The 20,338-nt window shown below is 37.1% G+C and overlaps 1 protein-coding gene across 1 annotated transcript in view; it reads left to right on the top strand.

The window, feature by feature from the left end:
• The window catches only part of LOC125710145 (titin-like), a 181,178-nt gene that overhangs the window by 8,972 nt on the left and 151,868 nt on the right, over window positions 1–20,338 (top strand). Inside the window, exons 3-34 of the mRNA XM_048979485.1 lie at window positions 4,181–4,284; window positions 4,466–4,669; window positions 5,121–5,408; window positions 5,587–5,675; window positions 5,753–5,976; window positions 6,167–6,425; window positions 8,115–8,363; window positions 8,453–8,569; window positions 9,225–9,482; window positions 9,808–9,873; window positions 9,961–10,219; window positions 10,303–10,375; window positions 10,484–10,675; window positions 10,762–10,904; window positions 11,024–11,190; window positions 11,290–11,520; window positions 11,676–11,920; window positions 12,174–12,394; window positions 12,550–12,714; window positions 12,841–13,009; window positions 13,160–14,862; window positions 14,988–15,269; window positions 15,647–15,913; window positions 16,058–16,330; window positions 16,440–16,703; window positions 16,804–17,064; window positions 18,043–18,303; window positions 18,418–18,681; window positions 18,809–19,069; window positions 19,190–19,450; window positions 19,540–19,800; window positions 19,889–20,030. Coding sequence (XP_048835442.1) covers window positions 4,181–4,284; window positions 4,466–4,669; window positions 5,121–5,408; window positions 5,587–5,675; window positions 5,753–5,976; window positions 6,167–6,425; window positions 8,115–8,363; window positions 8,453–8,569; window positions 9,225–9,482; window positions 9,808–9,873; window positions 9,961–10,219; window positions 10,303–10,375; window positions 10,484–10,675; window positions 10,762–10,904; window positions 11,024–11,190; window positions 11,290–11,520; window positions 11,676–11,920; window positions 12,174–12,394; window positions 12,550–12,714; window positions 12,841–13,009; window positions 13,160–14,862; window positions 14,988–15,269; window positions 15,647–15,913; window positions 16,058–16,330; window positions 16,440–16,703; window positions 16,804–17,064; window positions 18,043–18,303; window positions 18,418–18,681; window positions 18,809–19,069; window positions 19,190–19,450; window positions 19,540–19,800; window positions 19,889–20,030 — 8,223 coding nt within the window. The remainder of the gene's footprint in view (window positions 1–4,180; window positions 4,285–4,465; window positions 4,670–5,120; window positions 5,409–5,586; window positions 5,676–5,752; window positions 5,977–6,166; window positions 6,426–8,114; window positions 8,364–8,452; window positions 8,570–9,224; window positions 9,483–9,807; window positions 9,874–9,960; window positions 10,220–10,302; window positions 10,376–10,483; window positions 10,676–10,761; window positions 10,905–11,023; window positions 11,191–11,289; window positions 11,521–11,675; window positions 11,921–12,173; window positions 12,395–12,549; window positions 12,715–12,840; window positions 13,010–13,159; window positions 14,863–14,987; window positions 15,270–15,646; window positions 15,914–16,057; window positions 16,331–16,439; window positions 16,704–16,803; window positions 17,065–18,042; window positions 18,304–18,417; window positions 18,682–18,808; window positions 19,070–19,189; window positions 19,451–19,539; window positions 19,801–19,888; window positions 20,031–20,338) is intronic.

Below are 20,338 nucleotides of genomic sequence, written 5' to 3'. Positions count from 1 at the left end.
ACTGTGATGTAATGCAGACCTGAATGTAAAAAATGCACTCATGCCATATTATAGAAAACTTTAAAATTACTATTGCTCCTATTAAAGTATTTATTTAAGTTTTGTCAGTGGAATATCACTACCTGTAACTGTTTATGTCAGTGCTACTCTTTCCTGTTCTAAATTTTGGTTTGATTCAATCAAACCAATTGATAAAATATTTTTGTCAGTGTTTAGTCAAAACGTCCACAAAAGAAAACATTGAAGGGACACAAAAAGAACAAAACTGCCATTAGTCTCTGGCCTCATTTCTGTAATAAGCTAAATCAGATGATGTTATGATGTCTTGAAATGTTCCTTCTTCTCCCCCTGCAGTTACTTTTTTACTTTTTACTAAATCCAAATACTTGGATTTAATATGGTATTGATACCCTTCCTTTCTATACTATGTCGATTTAGTAATGTAATTTAAGTGATGCATACTTGAGCCTCCTTTCCTATTTACTCTGAATGCACATGCTGTGTCAGCTAAGCATTAGAATGAAAAGGATGCATGGTTTTGACTGTGATGGGTTGGTGCCACATACTGTATAATGGTTCTGTTATTTAAGAGAGAGCTACTGTCCAGGATTTTCACACACTGCAGTGTCCAGAGTGTGCAGAGAATGGTGCAAAATCTGCAGTAAGTGTCAGTTCTTTTGAACATATATGTAGCAAAAACACCATTAATAACGTTTAATAAAATTCACCCTGGTTACCAGGGCCAACTCTATCTTTTAAGGCACCCTAAAGCAAAGCTTATTTGGGAGGCCCCCCTACTAAGAAAATTGACAATCATTTCACTTCCTCCACAAGGCAAGTAATTTGGGGGCCCTAGTTGACTGCTTATTCTGCCTATAGCTAGAGCTGGTCTTGCCAGTTACACACACAAAGTCAACCACAGGCTTATAACAAAGTCATCTGCGCCAAGACAAATATATGAGCAGAACCATTTTTGGAAGGTCTCAGCCTCACTTTATCCCAGTCAAACCTGTTTGGAAAACAATCGTGTATACCAAACTGAAAATGATGTAACCAAATGGCACACAATAAATATGTGCACCATTACAATGGATCAGTTGGCAGCAGGTTCAATTAGGATTTATATAGAGTAGAGCAAAATATATCAATGTATATTTTAATATTAATGTTTAGTTGTTTTCCTACATCTTATGCTTTTAGGTCTTTTGTGAGAAGTTTGATATATGATATATGATTCATAATGATTTGTGATGATTTTAGGCCTCGTTCATAGCAGAAGCCAGCAGGGTCTGCTTCCACCTGGGCTACTGCTGTACCATCATACAGTTAATGTTGGTCTCATGGAAGAATGTTTTGCATCCTTTATAAAGTCACTACTTTTTGCTTTGGTGGTTTTTCCCTCATTACGATTATAATTATTTTTCTGGATCAATATGTTGTTTTACTAGGAGTTTTATCTTTCTCATAGTTAGTTTCCCCATCACTATATGAACTTCCATTATCTCTTAAAAGTACGTAAAATACATAAAACATATGCATACTTATAAACATTAATATTGATCCAGATTAATGTCAGGTCAGTTTTTTTAGGCGGCATTGAAATCACTTAATAGAAGCAGGTATTTGTGAAAGGAAAGATTGTTTTGTGAGGAAGATGTCCATTATATGGACAATTAATTTTCAAATGCTGATGACAGTGATGCAAATCTATCATTTGATGAGTTAAAGGATTTTCATTTGCTAACTTTGAATAAACCTCTACAGCTCTTTAGGTGTGTCAGTAGAATAAAATAGTTCTTCCAAGATGTAAGGTGAAGGTTTATTGTCAGGGGAAACTGCTTTTACAAACAATTTGTATATTTGTTTTGATATAAAAGTGCTGGTTTTCTTTTCATAAGTGAAATGGTTCTCCATGTCAGACTCTGGCTTCAGGACATATAAGAGGCATGAGTGACAGGTGTGTGGTTGAATAAAATGGCGGACCAATCCCATGATACCTCAACCCCAGAAAATGACCAATGGGAAGAGAGGATGTAGTGATGATGCTCCATGGTCTAGGGGTATATATGGTAAAACAACAGTGTTAACACTTCTGAGCAGGTGGAGCATTCCCAGCCTTGCCTCGGGTGTAGGGATTGCTAAGCAAAAGCAAAACTACATGGCTGCAATCCTGTGTAGTTTTGTTTTTAGGTAATTTTGAGGCTCAACTGTTCTCACATTGGATTTTCTGAAAACATTTCTGGATAGAGGTTTTGTCTGAAGATAAAAACCTTCCGGGGCCAGTCCCATAGTTTTTTGGCACCCTTGTGAATACAGGTAAGTAACTTTTGCTCCATAAAATTGAGCCAGTGAAATTCTACTTCGATGTGGGACGATCGAGCATATCTTATGAATGACAAATTTGATACGTAAAATCTGAGAAGTACTGTGTAAATAAAATTTTCATATGAATCTTGCATACGGTTAAGGGGAAAATGTTTTGAATGGAGTTAAGCAAAGGACAAAGGGGGAAAGTAAGTTAAATACTTTTAAACAGCAGACATTAACATTGATTGTCATGGATTTAAGTTAATGTATAGAAGAGTGATTTGGGAGTTGCCAAGAATAGCCCCTGATAGCATTCGGTTGGTGTCCCAGCTGGGCTGTGATGTCTTTTTAAGGGAATCGGCAGCAGGCATATCAGTTGCACCACCAGCTATGTGCCACATGGTGACTGTCAATCAAGCATCAGGCAGATTATTTTTGGAGTTAGCCATTTCTGTCACATAGCTTCAGGCCTCTCACATAGCACTTTAATTGAAATACTGAAATGTATAACTTATCTTTCATTTAAATTTGCAAAGTGTTAATAGAAATAACTTTTGCCTCATGCATTGAGATTATAATTTGCCACTTGAATAAAATTAAATGAGAAAGTTTTTGGCTTATGTTGAAAAGGCAAGGTATAATATTTTTTTTAATTTAAAATATGGCCATTCATTTCTTAATAAGAAATTTGTGGCATAAAATGATGTCATGTTTGTACTGACATTTCACACACTAATTGTATGTTTGTATAGGAAAATGTGAAATGCCATTTTGACTGATGTTCTCTGCTTTTTCCAGAACTGACTAGGGTTATTATACTCAATAGTAAATTAATTGATTTTTTTAAATATTTACTTTGTACTGTTAGTAGATTATGATATTTTTTTCCTTAAAATGAGAATGTATGTAACATGTATCAGAAATAGAATGTAAGTTTATGTATCAATATGAATGAACTATTGTTAAATGTGAAGTAATATTTTGGTCTTATGGTCTTCTTCAAGCTAGTGACATGAAAATGTTGAGAATGTACTTATTTCTGAAAATAGTTTCCTCAAGTCCAATTAAACCTTTGCTGTTTTGACTGATTTATTTGGCATATCTATAGTTTTGCACTGTGGGTCTAAATGTCATTAAAGTCCAGTAATTATAACAAATCTTTTTCCATCCACTTGAAATACTTGTCTATTTTCATAGAATAGAGGTTAATGGCTTTCTTTAATTATTTATAGCTGTTTTTTGTGTTGTAACACATTAATATTAAATATGCTGTACAGTATTGCTCTGTTTTGTAATGCTGAATTTCACAGAACTTTTGGTGGCTGAGTATAGATGATAAATGATTCACAATTATAGTTGCTGAGTCGTAGTCTGGTCAGTTTCACTTACTGTTTATTGTGGATTTGAATCTTAATAGTTTTTGGGGGGGTTTGGAGACCTATCATGTAAAAATTTGAGGTAATTAGTACTGAATTTATCATTTTTTGAAGTTGATTTGTATGAGGTTTGTAATGGTTTACTAATAGTTTTAGACATGAGGTGTCACACTTTAATTTTGGTATTTGTCATTGGTTAAAATAAAAATTTTGTACTTGGTTTATACTTGTTGATACTTGTATACATGTTTTTCCTTGACATTAGACTCCATGGTCCCAGTGTCAGGCTAGAGAAGACCAGGTGTTTGGGTGCTAGAGAAGTCATTTTTTTCTTTTTTCTTTTTTTATCTTGACCTATAAATAGCTTTTCTGCTAGTAGATTTTGCCCAGTGATTAGCCAATTCAGAAACAAAGATTGGTTTCTTGAAAATTATTTAACTGAATAGAATGTCAGAATCTGACTAAGATTTTGTATTTTATCCTTTTTCCCCCTGTAGGGTGCCAGTCACCATGTCAACACAAGCACCAACATTTATACAGCCCTTGCAAAGCGTTGTGGCACTTGAGGGTAGTGCTGCAACGTTTGAGGCTCTAATCAGTGGTAAGTGAGCATTTACAGTGTCAAATCTTTGACTATTCATATAAAAGTAACAGATACTAGGGCTATTCATATTTACCTAAATATGCAAAGTACATATATAAAACAAAAAACAATGTTTTTTGAATGTACTATGTGTGAAAAACACGAGCATGATTTTGAAAATATTATTTAATATTAACAGGTGTTCCGGTTCCTGAGGTGAGCTGGTTTCGTGATGGCCAGGTGCTTTCTGCTGCTACTCTGCCCGGCGCACAGATCTCGTTCAGCGATGGCCGCGCTGTTCTGATGATCCCCGCCGTGACAGCGGCACACAGTGGAAGGTTTTCTGTACGAGCCACCAATGGTGCCGGACAAGCCACTAGCACCGCAGAACTACTTGTTACAGGTGAATGAGTGGAATGTTCTATATATTGAATCAACATGCTGTCCTATATCAGTAAATATTATCGAAAAGTTTGAAATGAAGAGTAGTTAATGTTCATTCAGTGATTCAATAGCTTGAGAACAATTAAGAACCGTGGTTGCAAATAGAAGTAGATTAGTTTTAGTATGGTAATTGAAATAGTGCAACATGATCTTAACTTGAAGAACCTTAATTTCATCTTGATTTCTGTAAGATTAATCATATCTAGACATAAAAAATTGTTCCACTAGAAAGAACGACCTTCTATTTGATTGTGTAGACCTTAGAATACTCCATGTAATGAAATGTAATAGATAGCCAACTAGTAAGAATAGCCAAATCAGGCCAAAGTGTTATATACAACTTATGATACATATAATACAAGAATGTGGTATTTAGAAAAAGTATTGATTTACCTCTTTTGTTTTTACAGTGGAAACTGCACCTCCAAACTTCACTCAAAGATTACAGAGTATGACTGTGAGACAAGGAAGCCGAGTAAGATTGGATGTACGCGTTACAGGAATCCCTACACCTGTGGTGAAGTTCTACAGGGAGGGAGCTGAGATTCAGAGCTCTGCTGACTTTCAAATTGTTCAAGAAGGAGACCGTTACAGTTTGTTAATTGCTGAGGCCTTTCCTGAAGATTCTGGAACATACTCCGTCAATGCTACCAATAGTAGTGGGCGTGCTACTTCTACTGCTGAACTGCTGGTTCAAGGTAATATTATTTATTTATGTTTTTATATAACATTTTAATATGAACTCCTAATTCATGTACTTTACTTTTCTCAGTCTATTACATATACTTATTACTCTAATTTATTCAGAATATTTCTGAGATTATTGTATTGTATTGTATACATTATTATGCTTTGTTGTACATTTTCAATATCCAGGTGAAGAGGAAGCAATTCCTGCCAAAAAGTCAAAGACTGTCATTTCGACTGCTCAAATTTCTCAGACTCGACAGACACGAGTAGAGAAGGTAAGCTTTGAAAACTAAAGATTGTCAAACACTGATAAAGAAATTCAGACCCAATACAGTAAAGAATTTTTTTACAGAGAGCTGAAGCTCGTTATCAGGCTTCAACGACCGCTATGATGGAAGTACATGTTGATGAAGGTGCCGTTGCTCAGCAGCTGCTACACAAGGCTCCCCCATCTGTGCCCCCAAAGCCAACTTCCAAGTCCCCAACATCCTCGCTAGTGTCAAAAGTTGCAGGCGCACGTCAACAGTCACCTTCTCCTGTGAGGCATGTCAAAGCACCTACCCCAACTCCTGTTAGGTAAGTCTGGAGTTAGTATTGTCCAGTATCTGAAGTGAACTACTGTTTATCAGCTACTTTTTCTTATTGAAATCTTACTTAGCATACCAGGTAATTTACTTATCTAATTTTTATGCATACATTTCCCTTTAATCTTTCCCAAGTAATCATACTTGATTATCTGTTTCTTTGCATCTGCTTGTTTTCGCAGGTCAGTGTCTCCCTCTACAAGGCTGTCAGTCTCCCCTATCAGACCAGTCAAATCTCCATTGATGACCCGCAAGCAGATTACGGCAGGCTCTGATGTCCTCCCTCCCTGGAAGCAGGGAGATTATGTAGCTGAATCCAGCTATACTAGCATGATTGCCAGTGCCTCACGTGTCCAGACCTCTACCACTCAAGTGCAAATGGAGCAACGGTGGGAAGGCTATGGGGTACAGCAGCAAGTAACTGGGATTGTGGTGAAAGAGGTAAGGAAACCTAGGTGGCCTATTGACATGTCTGGATGTTTGGTTCAAAACATTGAATGAAATGCAGGCTAGTGGTATATCATGACACACCTAATACCTTTTTTTTATGATATCTTTGTTTTTAATCTGTATTTTTATCCAATTACGTATAGACAAAGTTTGAAGCAACTGAAATCAATAAACTCAAGATCATAAAAGATGGAACCAAAGTTAAAAGCACTTTGGGAGAGGCTTCAACCTCTCACACAGAAATAATACTCCAGCTTTTTCTTCACCTACATGTTCTAGACCAACCTGTGACATAATGTGCTGTGCTTCATATCTTTTGGTTTCAAAACCATTTCATATCCTTGAATACATACCATTGAAAATAATCAATACATTTGAAATCCAATAATCAGTATATTTTCTATATTTTTTAGAGTTTATTTTGATACACTTATTCCTACTAGTTCTATCTGGATATATGGTAGGTTAATAAGGTTCTTCAATATATTTTGCGTTACTTAGTGAAATACACCATCTGCTGGTAGGAGAGTTTTAACTGGTCCAACTAGTGCAGAGATATGTAGCATAATATCATGAGCTAAAGTCTTCCAACAGAGGGCACACGGTCTTATTTCCTAACTGTCTGAAATTTTACTTCAATTACATAATCAAAAATGCTTCTTTTTGTTTGGAACCCACTAGTTTAATTCAAATTCAAATGCTACTTTGTTACTATTAACTTGTGTTCTTTCTGAGTTACCATTGTTCTTGTTTTCAGGTAATCATTTCTTTAGGACATTCATATTGCTGATTTAAAATGCTTTCATTGAACTGATTGCAATTTCTTGTTTTTGAGCATGGTGAAATAGACCCTGCTAAAATAATAGCTGTGGCAACCTTGAGGGCTGCTGGTGACCAGGCTAGAGAGAGAGAAACCGTTAGCACTGTGAGAAAGCACACAGTTACAGAAACCTTCACTGCTGTTCAAATACAGACAAATCAAGAGCTGGCAGCTGAAATTGACATACATTATAATATTTGCCTCAGTTTCATCTCTGATCACAGTATCCTGATAGTCATTGACTGAAATATAGATTTCAGTTACCACATTAGTATTTATTTATTACCTTGGCATCATCACTGTGGAACTTTATGTGCATAAATCAAAACTACAGTTAACTCTTGATAAATATGTATGACAGTGGGGTCAATCTGAAGGAGGGGAGACCAACAGGAAATGCAAAGTTTGCTTTTTACATTTTTCTTTTTATTTTAACACTTTCAAGATTCCTTTAAGCCAAGATGGATATATCATAAATACTACTTTTAAAATTCAATTTCTGTCTCACATTATTGTTGCATTAAACAGATTAGCATTCTTTTGCAGTTGAAAAACAATAAATGTGAACACAGCAAATGCATTTCAGGAGAAAGTATTATGATGTTGAGATCAACAGACCAGCAGTCAGGTTTAGTTTGGCATAGTGATAACGATTTATTAGTTAACCCCTCATCTGATAATTGTAGTGTAATTGTATTGTGGTGTACAATGTTTAACCGGTGGATAAGGATAATTACTTACAATCTGTTAACACTGCAGGACTTACTCAGTAAAATACTTTAATTAGAATATTACATTTTATGTTTCTGCACTCTCCATTATGGGTAATGTGTGCTCTGGAATACAAATGTTGTCCTTAGGCTGAAGGTGGAAAAAAGGCAGAGGCAGTGGCCACAGTCCTTGCTGCAGTTGACCTAGCACGCATTCGAAAGCCTGCACAGGCAGAGGAGGGCCACGCAGAAGAGGAGATCTTAGAGCCTGACTTAAAACGGCAGGCTCTGGACACTCAAGCTTCCAAAACGATCACCATGACCATGAAAACCGAAGCGCTACAAATTCCCAGTTCCTCTCAAATTGCTTCCGATGAACATAGGGTTCAGGTTTCACAGGTTAGATATCTTTTTGAAAAACATTGTCTCAACACAGGAATAAGTTTTTGGTTGTCATCCCTCAACCTGTAATCTGTTGGTCACTGTAGATCCAAAGAAGTACAGAAACTACAACAACTCATGTGGACACCTCGCTTGCACCATCTCCAATACCGCATTTCACTGTTTCTAAAGTTACTGTTCCTAAACCTGACCATAGCTGTGAGGTAAGCATGAGGACTATCAGGCAAGCAGCAAAGCCTATTTTAATATCAGAAATACTAAGACAACCATATCAGTTTCTTGCATAGCCCATCCATCCATGTTCCAGCCACTTATTCTAGACAAGGCCACTGGAGATTTGTATAGTTTTAATTAGAATCCATAATCTCAAAACTTCAGAAACCCAAAATTTAATCGATTATCTTCAGAAAAGAAACTCTCTTTTATGTAGTACCAGCAGTCATGTTAAATTGCTTCCTATGCTTCAAAGTGAAAGTGACCAATAGACCCATGTGCTCATCTTATATTTCCACAATTTAGCAGGTGCCATATTGTGACCATTTTTGGGCAATGGAAAAGACCCTTAAGTATAGGTTTCTGCTTGCCTGACAAAAACTTCTTTGTCAGCTAGATGCTCAGTTAACCATTTGCAGTTCCACTGGATTTATTTAACATCATGCTAAGAAGTTGTTACTGTAGTTATCCATGTAAACTTTATTGTATTTACTTATTCATAACTCATTGGTTATATTACTCATACTAACAATCCAATCATCTTCACTTGGTTAAACCTTTTTGAATCCTCTCTAACCTGAATTTTTTTGCTTCTACGAGTTTGAGTTTATTTTGATTTCAGCTGTAATTATCCTTCTTGGTCAGGTATCGATAGCAGGTTCTGCTATTGCTTCACTGCAGAAAGAGCTATCTTCTACTTCTGCTGCTCAAAAGATCATCAGACCTGTCAAGCCTCCTTCTCATAAGATTGTGGAGATGAAAGCAAAGCAAGTGCCAACCCCAACAACTTTTAAAGATACCAGTGAAAGATTTCAAATGCATCTTGGCACTCTCTCACAGACAGAGATAGGCACTTCTTTTACAGGGGGCATGGAGCAGATATATGAACAGTGGGAGAAAAAGGTTTGTGGTGCAGGCTGCTGAATCTAATAATTCACTTTAACATTTTGTGTTTTCTTGTGTTCCTTGGCCTCAGTAACTGCTCCTTCCTCACAGTTCTCCACTCGTTCTTTCCCCTTCTCATGGACCCCAACTGCTTGCAAACAATCCCCCACATCCTGCTTTTACTGTAAATTGTGCTGCCAAATCTGCTTTCATTTCAGGAATTCTTACCCATTCTCCTTCCTTTGTCCTCCATCAGTGTTTCTCTATATCAGTACTTTAAAATTGTATTATTGATTACATATATTGTGTAGAGTTGATAAAAAATTATATATATATTTTACAGGCTGTTGAGGCTGCAGCAGTCCCCACACCAGCAGAAGAGGCTGTGGTTCCTCCTACTCTTGTTGTTGTAAGTATTTTGATACTCTAAATGTCAGCATTTCTTTTTTTATATTAATGAATAAACCAGCAAAATGTATCTCTTTGCCATTCTCAGGGTTTGAAAAATGTAACTGTCACTGAAGGAGAATCTGTGACTTTGGAGTGCCAGATATCAGGTCATCCAACCCCGACAATTATGTGGTTTAGAGAAGACTACAGGCTTGAGAGCTCCATTGATTTCCAAATCACTTATGAGAAAGGATATACCCGTTTGGTTATCCGTGAAGCTTTTGCAGAGGACAGTGGTCGTTTTACTTGCACAGCTACCAATCAGGCTGGAACTGTCAGCACCTCCTGCTACCTACTTGTGAAAGGTAAAAAGTAAACAACTAATCCCATCTTTGTATTTTCATGTAGGTTCATAATTGTTGATGTCACATGTGGTTTTTCTTCCCAGTTTCAGAAGAAATTGAAAGTAGAGAAGAGATAACTGCTATCTCTGCACATATAGAAAGGGCAGAGGAGAAGCAGTACGTAAATTTGCTGTAGAATTCCAGTAATTTGTGTATGAATTTAAGTAAACCAAAATTATAACTAAGGAACATAATAAAATGTAAGTTATGAATTCTTTCCTATAGAATAACCATTGAAGCGAAAGAAGAAATAGAAGTAGCTGGTGCAGAGGCCATGGCACCATTCTTTGTGAAGAAGCCATCAATCCAGAAACTAGTCGAAGGCGGGAGTGTCATCTTTGAGTGTCAGATTGGTGGTAGTCCCAAGCCTCATATTTATTGGAAGAAGGCTGGAGTTCCCCTTACTACTGGATATAGGTATTAAACTGTCAATATTGCCAAAGGTTTAACAATATTAGGTTAGATTAAGCATCTTTTTAACCTATTTGATTCTCACGCCTTAGATACAGAGTGGCCTACAATAAGGATAGTGGAGAATGCAAACTGGAGATCTCCATGACGTTCGCTGATGATGCAGGAGAATACACTATCTTTGCCAGAAATCAACTAGGAGAAGTTTCAGCTTCAGCCAGTTTACTTGAGGAAGGTAAATTATACAAAATGCACCACTTTTTCAGCTTTCTTGTGCAGCTATTTTTTTAAAACCAAAATCATTGTAAACTTAAAGTGTTCTATTGTCCACATAAAAATCACAATATTTTTCAGAGGAATATGAAACCTACATGAAGATGCAGGAAATTACTTTCAAAACTGAAGTGACCACAATGGTGCAAGAACCCAAAATAGCAGATGTCCCTCCTCTAGTTATTAGTGAATATGAGAAGAGGATGGCTCAACAGACCCAAATGATGAAGACTTTTATAACAGAACAGGTGCTGAGTGTTTGTGTGTGATATTGAATATTTTATTATGTTATTATTGAATCAATAGTTAAGAAGCAGTTCTTGAAAATTAATCTATTCCATTTGTAGGAATTCCAGATCACTGCTTTGGAGGAGAGAATAATCCAAGAGATTGAATTTCGCATCATGAGAATTACCTACCAGGAATTAGTGACTGAAGATGGGGAAAAGATGATTATGACTGTGGCTGAACATGAAGCTGTGGAGCCAGGTTTCAGCACGGCAGTGAAAAGCTACAGGATTTTGGAAGGAATGGGGGTCACTTTTCACTGCAAAGTAGGAGGAAATCCACTTCCTAAGGTAACCTGGAATCCTGCCATCTTTCAGCATTTGCTAAACTGTAGTACCCAAATACAGAATGATATTATGATATCATGTTTGTTAATACCCATTTTGTCATGTTTGCTGTAAAATTCCATTCAATTCTGTATTTCCCTTTATTTTCATCTTGAAAGATTGCTTGGTACAAAGACGGCAAACGCATCAAGCATGGTGGACGTTATCAGATGGAGGTTCTGCAGGATGGGAGAGCTAGTCTCCGGATTCCTGTTCTGTTGGCAGAAGATGAAGGTGTCTATACTGCCTTTGCAAGTAACATGAAGGGAAATGCTGTCAGTTCAGGCAAATTATACGTGGAGCCTACAACCACAGCTGGAGCTCAGCCATATTATCCTCAACCAGATGCAATCAGGAGAATAAGGTCAGTTCTAGCTGTATTTCACTAATGTTATTTGCTTTGGAAAGAGTTGGGTTGACTATGGTATGATTGGTCTTAACCACTGATTTCAACTTAGTTAATATTTTTTAGTATGTGGAGTTCCATTTGGGTGCCAAGGTTATATATTTCCATTTTGCTTCTTGTTTGACCTAACTGTATTTTATTGTTGAATTTTCTGATTGGATTTTTGCTTATATAGATATTTATCGATAAATGTGATTTTGTGTTCTCTTAGTTCTACTTCCCCTCGTTCTTTGAGCCGGTCTCCTGGACGTTCTCCTGGTCGCTCTCCCGCACGAAGACTAGATGAGACAGATGAGAGTCAGTTAGAAAGACTGTACAAGCCTGTGTTTGTTGTGAAACCATCCTCTTTCAAATGTTTGGAAGGGCAAACAGCCAGATTTGACCTGAAGGTTGTTGGCAGACCCATGCCTGAGACTTTCTGGTTCCATAATGGTGAGGGACAATCGTAATATGTATAAACCCACACAGTACATGTGTACACATCTGTAAAATAAACTTTGTATATGTAAACATTTTGCATCTGAAAATGTATGTGTGTATTTACAAATGAGTGAATTTAATGTTCATTTTTGCATTTAACTTTATAGGCCAACAAGTAGTCAGTGACTACACCCATAAGATAGTGGTAAAGGAAGACGGAACTCAGTCACTGATTGTTGTCCCAGCTATGCCTCATGACTCTGGAGAGTGGACTGTTGTAGCTCAGAACAGAGCTGGAAAAACATCTGTGTCCATGACTCTGACTGTTGATGGTATGATATGACTTTAAATTATTCTTCAGTGGATTATGTTAAATCCATACATATTTTGGAGCAACAAAATAGAATAGTTTTTTGTCCATTTCCTCTATTGCTGATATGTTGCATTGGATTTCACAGCTAAGGAAAACTTGGTGAGACCTCAGTTTACTGAGAAGCTGAAGAACATTAGTGTTAAAGAAGGAACTTTGGTTGAGTTAGCTGTCAGAGCTATTGGAAATCCTCTTCCTGACATTGTGTGGTTGAAGAACAGTGACATCATTTCCCCACAAAAGCATCCTCATATCAGGTACGTACCAGTGCTTTATTGGACAGTATATCCTGTTTTTCATAGATTTTGTTATACATTCAATTCTGTGTTTTATTGATATTTTGTGTGTGTAAAGCAACTCAATAACCGCACGTATGTTTATTTTATTTTTTTTAATCTCAATTACAGAATTGAAGGCGCTAAGGGGGAAGCTCAGTTTAAGATTTCTTCAGCTACTGGTACTGACAGTGCCTGGTACACAGCTACAGCTATCAACAAGGCTGGAAGAGATACCACTCGTTGCAGAGTCAATGTAGAGGTAGAATTTGCTGAACCAGAGCCAGAGAGGAAGCTCATCATCCCAAAAGGAACATATAAGGCAAAGGAGATTGCAGCTCCAGAGTTGGAGCCCCTGCATCTTCGCTATGGTCAAGAACAGTGGGAAGAAGGTGACCTGTATGATAAGGAGAAACAGCAGAAACCACATTTCAAGAAGAAACTCACATCTGTCAGGCTAAAGCGTTTTGGTCCAGTACATTTTGAATGCAGGCTTACACCTATTGGTGACCCCACAATGGTGGTTGAATGGTTACATGATGGCAAACCCTTGGAGGCTGCAAATAGGCTGCGTATGATTAATGAATTTGGCTATTGTAGTCTTGATTATGAAGTTGCTTACTCACGAGATAGTGGTGTTGTCACCTGCAGGGCAACAAATAAGTTTGGAGTTGACCAGACTTCTGCTACCCTAATTGTGAAGGATGAGAAAGGCCTTGTGGAAGAAACTCAGTTGCCTGAGGGTAGGAAGGGAATGCAAAGGATTGAGGAGATGGAACGCATGGCACATGAAGGTGCCCTTGCAGGAGTGACAGCAGAAGAAGTATTTGAGAAAACTAAGCCTGAGATTGTACTGCTTCCCGAGCCTGTACGGGTCCTAGAAGGTGAAACTGCCAAATTCCGCTGCCGAGTGACTGGTTACCCCACACCTAAGGTCAACTGGTACCTAAATGGACAGCTTATCCGAAAGAGTAAGAGGTTCAGGCTTCGTTATGATGGTATTTATTACCTTGAAATTACTGATACTAAATTTTACGATGCTGGAGAGGTAAAAGTTATAGCAGAGAACCCGGAAGGTGTGATTGAACATTGTGTGAAATTTGAAATCCAGCAGAGAGAGGACTTTAGGTCCATCCTGCGGCGTGCTCCTGAGCTAAAGGCCCCCGAATCTGGCACTTCGCCAGATCGTGGTAGAGTGTCTTTTGAAGTTCAAAAGGTAGACAAACCTGCTGACACAACCCAGCCAAAAGAGATAGTTAAACTGAGAAAGGCTGAACGAGTTGTTCATGAGATATCTTCAGAAGAGTCAGAGGAACTGAGAAGTAAATTTAAACGCCGAACGGAAGAGGGTTACTATGAAGCAATAACTGCTGTAGAGCTCAAGTCTCGAAGGAAAGATGAGTCCTATGAGGACATGCTGAAGAAGAAGAAAGATGAACTTTTACACTGGACCAAAGAAATTACTGAGGAGGAGAAGAAGAAGGAAGAGGAAAGAGGCAAAGTGACTGTTCCAACAATTAAACCAGAGAGAATAGAACTTTCACCCAGCATGGAAGCTCCTAAGATCTTGGAACGCATTCAAAGTCAGACTGTTTCCCAAGCTGATGAAGTTCATTTCCGTGTCAGAGTGGTAGGCAAACCTGACCCAGAATGCCAGTGGTTCAAAAATGGCATTCTTCTAGAGAAGTCAGACCGTATTTACTGGTACTGGCCTGAAGATAACGTGTGTGAACTGGTTATCAGGGATGTCACTGCTGAAGACTCTGCTAGCATAATGGTAAAAGCCTTCAACATTGCTGGAGAAACTTCAAGTCACGCTTTTCTTCTGGTTCAAGGTGAAGTTTTGAATAAGTTGCAATTTGTTTTTTAATGTTTGTACAGATTGCTATTCCCAGAATTAATAGTAAACATTTGCACATTGTTACCAGTTTTAATTTTTTTTTTCCATTTTTTGTTTCAGCTAAGCAAGTTGTTTCCTTTACCCAAAATCTTGAAGATGCCAATGCTAAAGAGAAGGACACCATGGTGACATTTGAGTGTGAAACCAGTGAGCCGTTTGTGAAAGTTAAATGGTTAAAGAATAATATGGAAATTTTCTCTGGTGACAAGTACAGAATGCACTCAGATAGAAAGGTCCACTTCCTTTCTGTACTGATGATCGAAATGAAGGACATTGCAGACTACAGTTGCTGTGTTGTTGAAGATGAACATATCAGAACCACTGCTAAACTCAATGTTGAGGGTCAGTAATCTGTTTTTTTTTATTGTTAGTATATCACTAAATGTATTATTAATATGATAATTATATATTGTTTAGAATAGTGTATTGTTTTTGTTGAATTGCAGGTTGTTCATTAACAATTCTTGTCATTGAAGCTGGAAAATTACATCTCTTAGAAAGAACATTTATTAGAACAGAAAAATAGCATTGTTTTATATGTAGCTCACCACTATTGTAACCATGTTAATGATACCATTTTAATTAGCCAACCATACCATAAAACTATATTAATACAGGTATACACAAATAGTTTATAATAAATTCTGAACTATGTGACCTGATTTAAGTAATGGTGTATGCTAAGTCATAACAGCAATAATTCGTTTATTTGTGCTCAGGTGCCCCACTGGAAATTGTGAAAAATCTAGAGAATATAGAAGTTCCCGAGACTTATTCTGGAGAGTTTGAATGTGAAGTGTCTCGTGAAGATGCTGAGGGTACTTGGTACTTTGAGGATAAAGAGATCACCCCAAGCAACAAATATGCAATCTCTTCTCGCCGTGGACGTCACTCTCTCTCTGTCAGAGATATCAAAAAGGAGGACCAGGGGAAATACAGCTTTGTTGTGGGTGAACTGAAAACTACTGCTTCCTTGAAGATGATATGTGAGTTTTTTTAAATTTCAGTTGATGGAATTTCATTTGCTTGCTGTGCCTTCTGGAGAATGTCATGCAAAGCAATAATATTTTTTATTTGTTTTGCTCATATAGTGTGCGCTGAATTTTTTTTTACATTATTTTTTTGTTTAGTACGGCCTGTGACACTGATGCAAGGTCTGTCAGATGTTACCATCTGTGAAGGTGACATTGCCCAACTGGAACTTAGGTTCTCTCAGGAAAATGTTGAGGGAACTTGGATGAGGAGTGGTCAAGCAATCACAGCCACTGACCGTATTCACATTGTGATTGACAAGCTTGTTCATAAGCTTCTCATTGAAGATGCCCAACGGGGTGATGCTGGGTTGTACTCCTTTGTTGTTCCTGCCCAGAATATCACTACGACTGGAAAACTTACTGTTCAATGTAAGCTTTCAGATTTATTTGATTTATGTTTTGTTTAGGTTTAATGTGTTTTCTGTTTATTTGCAATTAGAATAATGCCAGATTTTAATACTGTTATTTTCTACTACAGCTATTGGTATTGTGATCCCACTGAAGGATGTGACCTCAGTTGAGGGCACTAAAGCTGTTCTTGAGGCTAAAATCTCTGCTGCTGATATTAGTTCCGTGAAGTGGTACCAGAATGATAAACAGTTATCGGCTAGTGAGAGAGTTCAGTTTGTCACCAAAGGATCTAAGCAGCGGCTGGTCTTCAGCCGAACCTTCGCTTCTGATGAAGGACACTATAAGCTTGTTGTTGGCAAAGCTGAATCCAGCTGCAAACTGACAGTTGAAAGTAAGTATTTCTAATCTTGACCTAATATGATTATAAAATATGTCATTCTGTTAACATCAGTGATTGGATTATACTTGACTTTTGACATTCCCTTTTTAAGAAATTGACATCATAAGGCCAATGGAAGACCGGGACTGCACGGAAACTCAGAATGTTACTTTTGAGGTGGAATTGTCACATGCTGGCATTGATCCTGTCTGGGCCTTCAAAAACCAGACTCTCAAATCTGGTCCCCAGTACAAAATGGAGGCCAAGGGCAAGCTCTACACTTTGACTGTCATGAACACCATGAAGGATGAGGAGGGACAGTACACATTTGCCGCTGGTGAAAAGACTTCCGCTGCCACCCTTACTGTTTCAGGTATCTTTTTTTTTGTAATAACGTTTCAATGTTTTAGATGGACATGATAGAATTTTGTCCATTTTTACCTATATGATCTTGATTTTTTTCCGTTTTTCAGTCTGAACAGATCATTTTGCTGTTTTCGTTTTGATATTCATTTATACATGTACGTTAGTCCTATAGCTTTGAAACAAATCTGAAGTCCTCATGCAGTACTTCCTGTTGAATGTGGTACACAGTGTTGTTAGTTATGTTAACCTCATTTAGTAATCCAGATGTATAAGTAGAATTTACTGTTTTATGGCAAAAGCAAAATAAATAGTTTAATAGGATTACATTTAGAAATTAGCATGAAAAGTAGAAATAGAACTGAACAAGTTTTGTGTATGTAGTTGAGTTCTATATTGAATTCAATTTATATGTATATAGCTCCTTTCACACCAGAGAAATATATCATTTAAGCTGATATTAATATCTGCAGTCGCTGTCTGGCTAATAAAAGCAGTTTTTTCATTTTGGAAGGTAGTAGGACTGCTAGTTAGTTAGCAATCACCAGTTTTCTAGGTGGGGTCACATACCAGGGCTAATAAAACAATATAACATTAGTAAAACTTCTAGTTTGAACCACACTATTTTATACAAGATTTTTTAGCATGAGACTGGAAAGCTGTATTTTGAGGAGGCATAATATTACAGACTTTGTTTCACAAAAAGCATCAGCAAATTAACGTGTATAAATTCCAAGCCAACCAACCTCACATCCTACGCTAAAACAAGATGGCACTACACTTGCCTGAAAAATGTAACTTGGACTACTTATTTTTAATCCAGTTTCACCAACAGTGTTATACCTATAAGGATTTTTAGTGTGGGTATGCATTGTGTAAATTATGCCAATTACATCTTGTGTTTCATGTCCCCTTTCACATTTATTTATTTAGTCATCAGCCACTTGCTATGTTTTCAGTTTAATAATATTAAGACCTTATATTATAGGTGGTGCCATTAAAAGACCACTCCAGGATGTGACTGTAGCCGAGTCCCAAACTGCTGAACTGGAGTGTGAGGTGGCCAATCCCAGTGCTGAAGGAAAGTGGCTCAAAGATGGCAATCCTGTAGACTTCAGTGACAATATCAGGAGTGAGGAACGTGGAACCATCAGAAGGCTTGTCATTACCATCTCTAGACCTCAGGACATTGGGGAATATACCTACCAGGTGGCCAGCTCCAAGACTACAGGCAACTTAAGAGTTGAAGGTGACCTAATTTATTTTCAGATGTTATTAAATATTTTGAATATATTCTCCATTTCCTAAAATAAAGATCATTTAATTTAATTCTCTGACTGTATTTTAACATTATATTCACAAGCTGTTAAAATTAAGAAGACACTGAAGAACCAGACTGTAACTGAAACTCAGGAAGCAGTTTTCAGTCTTGAACTTACCCATGAGAATGTGAAGGGTTCTCAATGGATCAAGAATGGTGTGGAGATTACCCCCAGTGATAAATATGAGATCCAAGTAGATGGCATGGTGCACACACTCAAGATCAATAACTGCACAGCACAAGATGAATCTGTTTATGCATTCAAGCTTGGAAAGCTGTCAGCAAATGCCAGATTAAATGTGGAAAGTAAGTATATATATAAATATATGTATATAGTTTGAATACATATACGTTTTGATGTTCCTTAGAATTACTGAGTGCATGTGTATAATATGCTATGTATTTGTACTGAGACATATTTGTCTGTTTTTAGCGATTAAGATTGTGAAGAAACCCAAGGATGTGACATCTCTTCGGAATGCTACAGCTTCCTTTGAGCTAAGTTTGTCCCATGACAACATCCCAGTGAAATGGATGTTCAACAATGCTGAGCTTAAGCCAAGTGAAAACTGCAAGATTCTCTCTGAGAGGAAGGCTCACAAGCTGATCATTCAAAATGTAGACACACACGACGCTGGAGAATACACTGCTATAGTCGGACATTTACAATGCAGTGCATCATTATTTGTGGAATGTAAGATCATATTTGCAGTACTTTATGCCCATTTTACTTCATATCATGTGGTCTTTAATTATGAAATGTGTATATAATATTTTGATTTATTACATGCAAATTTTTTTATCATATTTTCAGCTTTACAAATTACAAAAATGATGAAGAACATTGAGGTACCTGAAACCCAGGTGGCCACATTTGAATGTGAAGTCTCACATTTCAATGTACCATCTACTTGGTTGAAAAATGGAGTTGAGATTGAAATGACTGAGAAGTTCAGGATTGTAGTCCAGGGGAAGCTCCACCAGCTCAAAATAATGAACACCAGTAGAGATGATTCTGCAGAATATACCTTCATCTGTGGAAATGACAGGGTTTCTGCCACTTTGACTGTCAATCGTAAGACTTTTTATGTTTTTAACATCTTTTAATCTGAATTTAAAACATATATTAATTAATGCTAAATGTGACATTTTCTCTTTCATCAGCTATTTTAATCACATCAATGCTGAAAGACCTTAATGCTCAGGAGAAAGACACAATCACTTTTGAAGTGACTGTAAACTATGAAGGAATATCTTACAAATGGCTAAAGAATGGTGTAGAAATTCGTTCTACAGAAAGATGTCAGATTCGTTCTAAACAGCTTACTCACTCTCTGACCATCCGAAATGTACACTTTGGAGATGGTGGAGAATATCAGTTTGTTGCTGGATCTGCAGCGACATCAGCTAATTTATATGTTGATGGTAAGTGTACTGTTCTTCAAATGCTTCATATCTTTCACAGCATCATTTTGTGATTTGCTGGATGGTGAATAATGTTTTTATATTTCAGCTCGCGTTATTCAATTTACGAAACACATAAAAGACATTAAAGTAACTGAGAAGAAGAAGGCTATATTTGAATGCGAAGTCTCTGAACCTAACATACCAGTGATGTGGATGAAAGACGGGCAAGAACTGGAAATATCTGAGAGGTAGATTACTTTCATAATTAAACATCTGTATTTTTTAATGGAATTTATTATATGAACATAATCACTTCTATAAACATGATAACATATTCAGTTTTTCAGTTTTCTTGACGAATTCCATAATAACATAAACTATGTTTATAAATATGGTTATGGAGGAAAATTAATATATGGTGGTTGTCATTATACAAGTATGAACTAGGGTTGTAACGGTACAGTTTTCCTACAGTTCGTTATGCATCATGGTTTTTCAACCACAGTAACGGTACGGATTTGTTATCTTCATTTATACGAAGAAAATAAAAACATAT

Source organism: Brienomyrus brachyistius, chromosome 16 (genome assembly GCF_023856365.1).
Source record: "Brienomyrus brachyistius isolate T26 chromosome 16, BBRACH_0.4, whole genome shotgun sequence".
Lineage (NCBI taxonomy): Eukaryota > Metazoa > Chordata > Actinopteri > Osteoglossiformes > Mormyridae > Brienomyrus > Brienomyrus brachyistius.
This window is presented reverse-complemented; position numbering and strand designations above follow the sequence as displayed.